The sequence below is a fragment of the Anarhichas minor genome, unplaced genomic scaffold (assembly GCF_050575085.1).
Source record: "Anarhichas minor isolate MPS153535 unplaced genomic scaffold, ASM5057508v1 ptg000071l, whole genome shotgun sequence".
Lineage (NCBI taxonomy): Eukaryota > Metazoa > Chordata > Actinopteri > Perciformes > Anarhichadidae > Anarhichas > Anarhichas minor.
Window position 1 is genome coordinate 2,083,202 of NW_027466517.1, and position 11,060 is coordinate 2,094,261.

General features: G+C 39.2%; 1 protein-coding gene across 1 annotated transcript; it reads left to right on the forward strand.

The window, feature by feature from the left end:
• The first annotated feature begins 624 nt into the window (after positions 1-624).
• On the forward strand, positions 625-9,299 carry tm2d1 (TM2 domain containing 1). Its single transcript, XM_076079233.1, has 7 exons — positions 625-786; positions 1,664-1,737; positions 2,442-2,550; positions 2,813-2,904; positions 4,793-4,866; positions 7,373-7,498; positions 8,916-9,299. Exons 1-6 carry the CDS (start codon positions 653-655, stop codon positions 7,481-7,483), a joined length of 594 nt encoding a protein of 197 aa, XP_075935348.1. The 5' UTR covers positions 625-652; the 3' UTR covers positions 7,484-7,498; positions 8,916-9,299.
• Positions 9,300-11,060: the final 1,761 nt, after the last annotated feature.

Below are 11,060 nucleotides of genomic sequence, written 5' to 3' on the forward strand. Positions count from 1 at the left end.
AATAGAGTATTTTTAGACTAGTATTCCTACCTTAACTTAAGTAGAAGATATTAGTTGTTTTGCATATTTTGTTACAATTCATGTATTATATTTTCTATATTGTTTTTGCATTATGTTGCCACTCTACAGCTGTTGTAAACGCAGCATTTTTGTTTAAATTCACGTTTTTCATAGTTCAATGAAGTTGCTTGAAAAAATAAATGTACCCACTCGTGTGGCGCATTCATGTCCTCTGTAATTTAACAAATCAAATCAAATCACCGTTATTTGTCAGGTACACACTCAAACACAGTATAATGTGTCGTGACATTATTTTGTGCCTTGTTCCAGAGAGCAACTAACAATAGACCATATGTATGATAGAATACTGTAGAATAAAAAACATCTATATAAACATTGTATATATATATATATCCTAAGTAAATTAATAAATTAAGTAATAAATGCACGGAAATGGCAATAGCAATGTCTTGTTAGACATGGAAAATAAAAAATAGTCAATAACATGCTCATATAAATAACAGTCGTAAAAAGATGATCTTAAAATGTTCTTCGTCGTTAGAACCTTATTTGACACTGAGCATCGCAGACATCTGTACTACCATTTCCACCATAGTCTTGAACGCACCACAGTGTCACGTGACAGTTAAACATGGCGTCCTCCCGGAGACGGCTGGTTTGTTTACGCTCCGGGATTTGGAGCTTGTTATTTTACTGTGTTTACTCTCATTTAAAGCTCGTTCTGGCGGAGGAGGTGGACAGCTGCGACAACCTAAGACTCGGACAATATCCTTTAATGACTGTGTGGTTACGTAACTCTGATTTAACGGAAGATTAATCGCCGTATAGCGGTCGCTAACGTTAGCCGCAGCTGGCTTAGCCTTGTTGACAACACCTAGGTTAGCTAATTCAGCAGATAAAACGTTACCACATGAATATTAGTACCGCTGTATAAAATATTGTTGCTGTTTTGTATTATTCACTTTTTCATTGTCGGATAGTAACTTACTATAACGAAAGTAAGCTGTATGTAGTCAGTTATAATATATTCAGTTTAAGATGTACTAACTACGTACAGCTTCTTTACACATAAAACAAATTGCCCCTCATCCAGCTGCAAGTAAGAAAAAACTAATTAAAACGCTCAAGGAAAAGAAATGATAAAGTAATGTAATATATAATAGAGCTCATATTGAAACGGGCTTTATAAAGTGCTTTGCAATTCAGAATGGAATCAAAAGATATTTAACAGCTAAACAATGGCTAAATGTCAATTAAAAATAAAATACATCCCCCAAATCGTTTAAAACTAAGTTCATAAATGCACATTTGAATGACATTTAGCACAAAGCTGTGTGGACTTCAACATATTAAGAAACAGTGCAAAGCAACCTAAACACTCAATGTTTACTCTCAACTTATATTCAACCATTTCCCCTGCAGATGTTTCTGGTAAACTGTGTGTAGGCCTGGTCTGAAGTCTAGCAGCTGCTCATACCGTACGGTGTATCACACATGGTTCTGTTTCTACATCTGGCCCCTGCTGTTGATGTTCTCCACCATGATTGCATGTCACACGCTGCACCTCCTGTTGGTTTCATTCTGTTGTGTCGATGACGTTGAGTCAGTCAGCAGCTGTTTGGGTCTCCTTCACTCTCCTCATGTATCTCTGCAACGACCCGAAGATCGACGAAGCCACTCAGGAGCCGGAGAACTGCAGGGACATGACGGCCTGGGGTGAGTGAGTCACATGACCTGACAGACTCCGTTGTCCGCTGATGTCACATCCATCAAAGTCTTTTCAGTCCCACGGGATAAAGTGGATAAGTCCACGAGTAGTGACACTCTTCTGTGTCAGATGTGTTTTGTGTTTCCAACACCCTGTCCGTAGCATCTCGTGACCTTTGACCTCCATGGTTTGAAATCCCACTGGAACTTTTAGAGGAGGCAAAGCAAGTTTAACAACAGTTGACCCTTCGCTTAGCGAAAAAGTACATATAATATATATATCTATATATTTTTTTTTATTCTCATTACTGTTTACTGTTCATTCACTTTATCTGACACACCAAATTTAATTTTATCCCTATATTTTAACTTCTGCAGATTCTCATTTTTACTTGCATGTTTTTTCTGTTTTTGTACATATTTACTGAGCTTTGTCGGACGGAGTCTTATGTTCATTATCCAGTGACTGCTTGTCTGTAATTGTTGTGCATATGACAATAAACAACTGGAAAGTTGATGCAAAATAAGACATAACAAAGTCATTAAGACCAGATATACACAAGGCATTATGAGAAGACGAGAGTAAAATAGAATACAAGATGAACATAAACCAAACTAGGATACCGTCTAAACGGGAATAAACTCATGACAGGGAATATTGATGGAAATCTGACATATTCAATAGTTCACAATATGTGTGTGTGTGTTTACAGTGGAGTGCCTTCCAGCTCCGAACATCAGCTGTCGGCTCTCCAACGGGACGGAGTTCAGGTTCAGTGGTGAGGAGGTGGGCTTCAACAAAACCACCCCCTGCAGGAACGTGTGAGTGCACACACACACAAACACACACACACACACACAAACACACCAGCAGATTCCTGTGGAGAGGATAAACTGTTGGCTGCAGGGTTGAATTAACCAGTTTTATTTTTTTTGTAACTTCATTGTGGAGCATTTTTAAGTGTTTTGACAAATGCAACAACACGCAAAAATCATGCTCACTATGATCATTTTGACTGTCTATTATAATCGTAATAGTCATTATCGATCACTCTGAAAATAATAATTGTGTCTTTTCTCCCAGGAGCGGTTATTCCTACAAAGTAGCTGTGGCTTTGTCTCTGTTCCTGGGCTGGCTGGGGGCAGATCGCTTCTACCTGGGATACCCTGCTCTAGGTACACACACACACACACACACACACACACACACACACACACACACAGAGTCGCGCAACGCCTCGATGTTAAACGTAATTTTTCAAAGCTGAGAGCAGCAAAAACTAAACTCCATTCAGCTTCATTTTATCAGAATGCAGTTTATTGCCAAGTAGGTTTTTACACACAAAGAATTTGCCTCAATATTTTAGTTTTATGACAATAAACATGGTAAGAAAAGGAACAAAGGATAGAAATTTACAATCAAAAATATGTAAATAATGGTGCAGGCAGAATCTGAGAGGGAGAAAACTCTAAACCTGGACAGACAGTCCCGACAGAGGGAGGAGAGGAACTATGGTTTTATGTAATGCGAGTGAACAGACAAACGTAGTCATGTTCAAACTCTCCACTTAAAGTCTAATTGGAGGACGTAAAATTATCTGCTGAGAGCTAAAACTGGAGGCTTCGTAACAAGAAGTTTGGGGTTTTCACGGTCATTTCAGTACGGTCAGAGTTTTCTAGGAGCCATCTAGTGGACGTTAGAGGACCTGCAGCTGAATACACTCCAGCTTCAGGAAGTCTAAATGTGCTGATAAAAAGATCTGGTTGGGGTTCCTCTTTAACAGTTTTCACATTTGTGTGTGTTTTTTAATTTTCTCCAGCCTGAATTCAAAATTGAATTCAATGAGTCTTTGTTTGTCACTGATCTACACACTATAGACCATAATAACCCGGAGAATAACAAGGACGAGTTATTATCAGCAGACTGAGTCCTTCTTTTAATGAGACACCTGCAGTAAGATAAAGGGCTGAAAGGCTGTGTGTGTGTGTGTGTGTGTGTGTGTGTGTGTGTGTGTGTGTGTGTGTGTGTGTGTGTGTGTGTGTGTGTGTGTGTGTGTGTGTGTGTGTGTGTGTGTGTGTGTGTGTGTGTGTGTGTGTGTGTGTGTGTGTGTGTGGGGGTGTGTGGGTGGGCTGTCAGGTGTTGGATGGAGGACAGCTGCACCGACGAACACCTGCCATGATTTGGCACAGGTCGGCCCTGGCAGAGCCGAGCCGAGCAGAGCCAAGTCAGATTGATATTTCTATAAATACGAATAATTTCTCAGGCGGGTTTTGTTAAAGAGCTCCACAGAGCAGACTGATATACCTGGAGAATACGATTCAACAGTGCACTGTTGTGATGGCGCCCTCCTACAGGCTGCAGAGTTCATTACAGCCACTATATAAACGAGCTAAAGTTTGTAATCATGTGTTCATTGAAATCTAGAAGGGTTCATCCTCTGAGGAGCAGGACCTTTTTATGTTAAGTGGAACTTTTGTCTCGAACCTAAAATCTCCGCTAACATTTGAGATTTATTAATTCAAGAGCACAAATTGTTTATTAGTTATTGATCACACCTGCCAGGCTCCAAACATTCTGAATTTTACATCATTTTTACATTTTACTTATATTAGATAGAATACACTGTAAGTAAACACAACATGTCGGGCTGAAACTAATGATTATTTTCACTGTTGATGAATTGGCGATTGTTTCGTGGGTGAATCAGTGAATTGTCTGTCTTGTTTTGGTCAGACCACCAGTCCAAAACCCAAAGATAGTCAATTTACTGTGATTATAAAAACAGACAAAAGCAGAAAATCATTTATGATAATAAAAAAAAAAAAAAATTGCTTTAAAACAATCAGTTAATTATCAGAATAAATTCTCTGTTAATAGACGGATTGCTTCAGCCCCAATGACCTGCAACGAGGTCCTCAGCATTGAACCCGGGACATTGCAGATGTACGGTAGCATCTTTACCACTCGGCTCATTCTAAATGAGCCATGAAACCTGTTAAACTCACAGAGCCGTCGTTTCCTTTATTCATACAAGCTGACTCACTCACTCGTCGTCTCTCTCAGGACTCTTGAAGTTCTGCACTGTCGGCTTCTGTGGAATCGGTACGCTGATCGATTTCATACTGATCGCCATGCAGGTGAGTCACAACCCAGTCGGGTACTGGTGGACACCCAGACTACAGACACACACAATGGTCATGTCATCAAATGTCCCATTTCTCTGGTTTCTTGCTAAAGAAATGTTTCCACCAATAGCTGAGGAGCTTTGAATTTATATTATCTCTTGATTATTTTAGCAGTTAACTTATTCATTATATGGTCTACAAATATTTTATAAACATTGTAGAAACTAACACCCTAGTTACAATAACCCTTAAAGGAAAGAGGCAGAATAATAACAGAATTATGCATTATGATTTTATTTTTTTTCAAAGTACTTTCAAGTCCGAGTTTTTTCGGACAAAAGAGTATTTTGTTAAAGTACTAAAATAAACTTTCACGTTCAAGATTTATCCATCGTCAACATTTGTAAATTATTTTCTTTCACAAAATAATGAATAAACAATTGCTTTTTGTCTATTTAAAAACCAACATATATATATATATACACAGTATACAGTTGTGTGAAAAAGTGTTTGCCCCCTTCCTGATTTCTTATTTACACTTAAATGTTTCAGATCATCAAACAAATTTAAATATTAGACAAAGATAACACAAGTAAACACAAAATGCAGTTTTTAAATGAAGGTTTTTATTATTAAGGGGGGGAAAAAATCCAAACCTACATGGCCCTGTGTGAAAAAGTGATTGCCCCCCCTTGTTAAAACATAAATTGACTGTGGTTTATCACATCTTTGGAAAGCTGAGTTCAATTTCTCTAGCCACACCCAGGCCTGATTACTGCCACACCTGTTCTCACTCAAGAAATCACTTAAATAGGACCTGCCTGACAAAGTGAGGTAGACCAAAAGATCCTCAAAAGCTAGACAAGCTCACTATCTGTGCTCAGTGTGTGACTGTATGTGAAACGTTCCACTGCTGTGCAACAGGAATAAAATGTTTCAGCACGTTTCAGCAAAAATGTCTGACATGCTTTGACTGTCTTCATGACAGTCAGAGCATGTGAATGCAGCTCTACTGTTCATCAATATAATGCTGTAACTCTGAGGTGATGATGGTTACCCAGCGATCAAAGAATAAAGACACTTTACGCACAATTTAGGTGTATTTTCCCTTTAACTCACAAGATGCAGCATGTTTTATACTTAATGTGAATATAATTCATACTTTGTTGGCATCTTATTCTGAAAACCGGATGTTCGTCTGAAGAAACCGGATGTTGTCTCACGTTAACTTTCCGCTAACTTTCTAACTCCTTCGCTCGCTCCTGATCTGTGCCGTTTGAATGCGTTTACGGTGAATTTCAGCATATAGGTGCACTAAAGTGTAAGTGTCTGCTGAGTTGACCACGGAGATCTGAGTGTCTGCTGACTTTACCGCAGCGATGTCCAGTAGTCTCCATTTCTCCACCGCTGCCAGTGAGCAACGGACTTTCAAAATAAATAAAAAATAAAAAAATGCGTTAACGCGCTATAAAATAATTGTCGCCGTTAATTAATGAATGCGTTAACGCGATAATAATATATAATGTATATAATGTATATATATATATATACGTATGTGTATATATATATACACACGTATGTGTATATATATATACGTATGTATATATATATACGTATGTGTGTATATATATATATACGTATGTGTGTATATATATGTATATACGTATATACGTATGCATATATATATACGTATGTATGTATGTATATATATATATACATATATGACTTGAGCTGCGTGTCTCATCCTCACACACACACCGACACACTCGGCTTCTTGTCTCATGTCCACTTTAAAGAGCGACACCCGTGATGAAGAGTTCTTAGTTTCTCGGAGGATCCATTTCAGCGGACGAGCCTCATATTTTTAGCGGCCAACCGCCTGGTGGGAAGGCTGATGAATAAACAGGAGTCGGGGGCCGCCTCGTTATTATTTACGTCCATCCTTCCTGCAGCGCCACGTCCCTCTGTGGGCCGCAGGATGAATGATGCTTCTAGAAGTTCCCTAATGGACTCTGAGAGGACGGAGACAGACGGATGAAGAGGGGGGGAAACGGGAGGTGAAGGGACCAATCACTCCTTCCTGTTCAAACGTTTTAGATAATAGAGGCCGGAGATCCATCACGAGGAGGTGCGACGGGGGTCCAACAATGGATGGATGGACGGATTAAACACCATGCGAGGGGTCAGCCGTGTTCCACGGATCAGGGATTTTAAACTTAAGTGAAATGGTGATTAATTTAGTCCGAAACACACATGTCCTTAAAATATATCATTTATTTCATCTTTTGGGGAACAAATCACGTAATTTATCGAACAGGAGAAACGTTTGGGGACTTCTAATTTACAAAAACAAAATAGACATTATTTACAACATTAACAAAAGGCAGATTTGTACACACACACACACACACACACACACACACATGGCTGTAGGTTCTTCCACTCTGCATGCTGATATTATTTCCCACCTGCATCTGAAACATCACCCGTCTCTTGTGTTTCGTGTGTCCTCCTGCAGATCGTGGGTCCCGCTGACGGATCGAACTACATCGTGGATTATTACGGCGCCCGGCTGACCCGCCTGTCCATCACCAACCAGACCTACAGGAAGCCACACCTGTCCCTGTGAACACACACCGATGCTGTGAGTTGACGGAAGAACCGAGAGTTCAGCCTTGAATAGAATGGAACTTCTGCTTCTCTCATGAGTCCGTTGTCCACACACAAACTTCGAGTCGCTTCTGCCAGCTCGTCTTTCTCCATTTAGTTTGCCTTTCAGACTGTTTCATTTCATTATAAATGCCATTTCTATTTATTTTAGACAGAAAAGGGTTGAGCAGGTTTCTAACTATCCACAAAGAACGGCCAGTGGTCTATTAATGAATGGAGCAAGTCACTGCATTTTCCACAACACCGTCCTGCAAATATTTCAGAATAACAGCCTTGCGTTAACAATGAAGGGATTCTGTCCACAGAAAGACCCTAGAGGGCTTTTATTTTGAAACAGATTATTTATTTAACGGTTTGTGTTACTGTGTTAACAGTAAAACATTCAGGTGACTTCACAATACAGATACACCGTTATTGTAAGGTGTGAATTAACACTCACGTTGACAAGCGCTTTACCACAAACCTACTGTTTATTTCAGAAACCTAAATAAAAATAGCTTAAAAAAAAATATAAAATGCAGTACAGGTAGAAAAACTGTCGGCTCCCAGAGCCTCAAATGCATCAAGAGCAAAATGTAGAGAAACACGTCATTTTACAACCAACGCTTGATTCCGAAAGAAGAAGCTGAACTTCACAGTTCAAGGTCACGCACACACACACACACACACACACACACACACACAGCCCTCTCATAGGGCCGAGTGGTTAAATATCAGTTTAAAGTCAACATGAGGAAGGTTTCTCAGGGAATAAAGAAGTGACACAGGATGGAACAGAATCCACTTCGTCTAATTTGGATCCACAAGTTTGTCAGAATGTGTGCAGCCAGAGTACAGTGGTGGAAAGTAACAGTAACTAGTACATTTACTTGAGTATTTCCATTTAAACTGCTCCACTACATCACAGAGTGACGTATGTATCTGAGAGCTGTAGTCACTTCACAGATAACAGTTTTACACAGAAAACACTAAAATGGTATATTGTGGAGAATTGAACTACAAAACATATATAAACTTTTACTTTTAACGGAGTATTTTTTACAGCGTAATATTGCTACTTTCACTTTAGTAAAAGACATTAATACTTCTTCCATCAGTGTCTTGTACAGGATGTTAGATATGTGCACAAATAAGATGTCTGATGAACTACTTTGAACACTATTAATTCGGTTATAGTCTGTTCATCTGTGCGCATTAATTCTGAATACAATATTAAAATGAATTACGAGTATACACTTTAAACATTTTTTATATCCCATGAAACCTGCCGGGTCATTAGTCTAAATAGTTTGATACTGACATTGCCTTTTTATGATAAAAAAAAAAAACAAGAATATAGATTTCTCTGTTAGTATGATGAAGATATGACTTTGTGTCTTTTTTCTCTTCAGGTACGTCATGTAAATACACGACAGAGGATCTACTCATCTTTATCGACGCGCTGACCCTGACATTGAAAAATGAACAGTTTAAGGATCAAAGTTCTTCAAACCAGCATCAACCGACTGACCAGAAGGCATTTACTCTGCTGTGTCAGCATGTTTTTTAGCTCGTTAACTCATAAACTGTAAACCTTCACATCTCGTCACTTTAGGTCACATCTTCGCATCTGTCCAGCTGGTCAGTTTTCTGTTTTATTCAATAGGATTTTGTCGTAGCATATTGTATTATTATTATTATTATTATTGTGACGTTTCGCTGCTGTTTCATCTTTAAGTTATGATGCTTTTCCACGACAACAGACTTTGTAAATAAAAAGTTTCTTTTTGTGTTAATCTACGTTTGACTGTTTTTATTAAACATCGCCACCGTGTTTGGATTTGATGTTTGCTTTGTTTAACAGGGTTTTTTGTTATTCTATATTTTAGTCATGTGACTGGACCTCTGCTTTGTTCTATTGTTGTATTTGGTTGTTTCTTATTTGTCTTTATAAATGTTTGTATGAGGAGGATACAAACTGGAAACTCTCAAAACCATAGATATAATTCCTCTGGTAACTTCAAGTGACGCAGCTCTGAAGTGAAAGACCACTATAAACGATGCTTAAAAAGGAAAACATTTTGCACAAACAGCACCATAAACAATAAAGTTTGTGATAATAAATCTCTCATAACTTCTGCCTCATGTTATGACACAAATCATGAAATGAAAAATGCTGCTTTTTCCTTTGTTCTTGATAGATAGCTTATTTTGGAATTTTTTTTTAACATTGTTATTAATTAACCGTTCAAATACAGCCCACGTTTGCAGTGTATTTACATACTTCCATATTCTGTTATTTAATACTGCTATAATCTACTTGTTTTTACTCCCCTACATTTAGTTGATAACTACTTTGATCAACTAATAAGTATTAATCTATAAATGAGACTTTATTGAACCCTGGACGGGGATTCAGAAACCACCCATCACCCACCAATTCTTCGTAGCATAGATTCAACAAGGTGTTGGAAACATTCCTCACAGATTTTGGTCCATATTGACACGATGGCATCACGCAGAAGCTGCAGATGTGTTGGCTGCACATCCATGATGCTAATCTCCCGTTCCACCACATCCCAAAGGTGCTCTATTGGATTGAGATGTGGTGACTGTGGAGGCCATTGGAGTACAGTGAACTCATTGTCATGTTCAAGAAACCAGTTTGAGATGATTTGAGCTTTGTGACATGCTGCATCATCCTGCTGGAAGTAGCCATCAGAAGTTGGTTACACTGGTCATAAAGTGATGGACATGCTCAGCAACAATACTCAGGTGGGCCGTGGCGTTTAAACGATGCTCGATTGGTACTAAGGGGCCCAAAGTGTGCCAAGAAAATATCCCCCACACCATTACACCACCACCAGCAGCCTGAACACACAAGGCAGGATGGATCCATGCTTTCATGTTGTTTACGTCAAATTCTGACCCTACCATCTGAATGTCGCAGCTGAAATCGAGACTCATCAGACCAGGCAACATTTTTCCAATCTTCTATTGTCACATTTTGGTGAGCCTGTGTGAATTGTAGCCTCAGTTCCCTGTTCTTAGCTGACAGGAGTGGCACCCGGTGTGGTCTTCTGCTGCTGTAGCCCATCTGCTTCAAGGTTCCACGTGTTGTGCGTTCAGAGATGGTATTCTGCATACCTTGGTTGTAACGAGTGGTTATTTGAGTTACTGTTGCCTTTCTATCATCTCCAACCACTCTGCCCATTCTCCTCTGACCTCTGACATCAACAAGGCATTTTCGTCCACACAACTGCCGCTCACTGGATATTTTCTCTTTTTCGGACGATTCTCTGTAAACCCTAGAGATGGCTGTGCGTGAAAATCACAGATCAGCAGTTTTTGAAATACTCAGACCAGCCCCCACCAACAACCATGCCACGTTCAAAGTCACTTAAGTCCCCTTTCTTCCCCATTCTGATGCTCGCTTTGAACTTCAGCAAGTCGTCTTCACCACGTCTAGATGCCTAAATGCATTGAGTTGCTGCCATGTGATTGGCTGATTAGCTATTTGTGTTAACAAGCAATTGAACAGGTGTGCCTAATAAAGT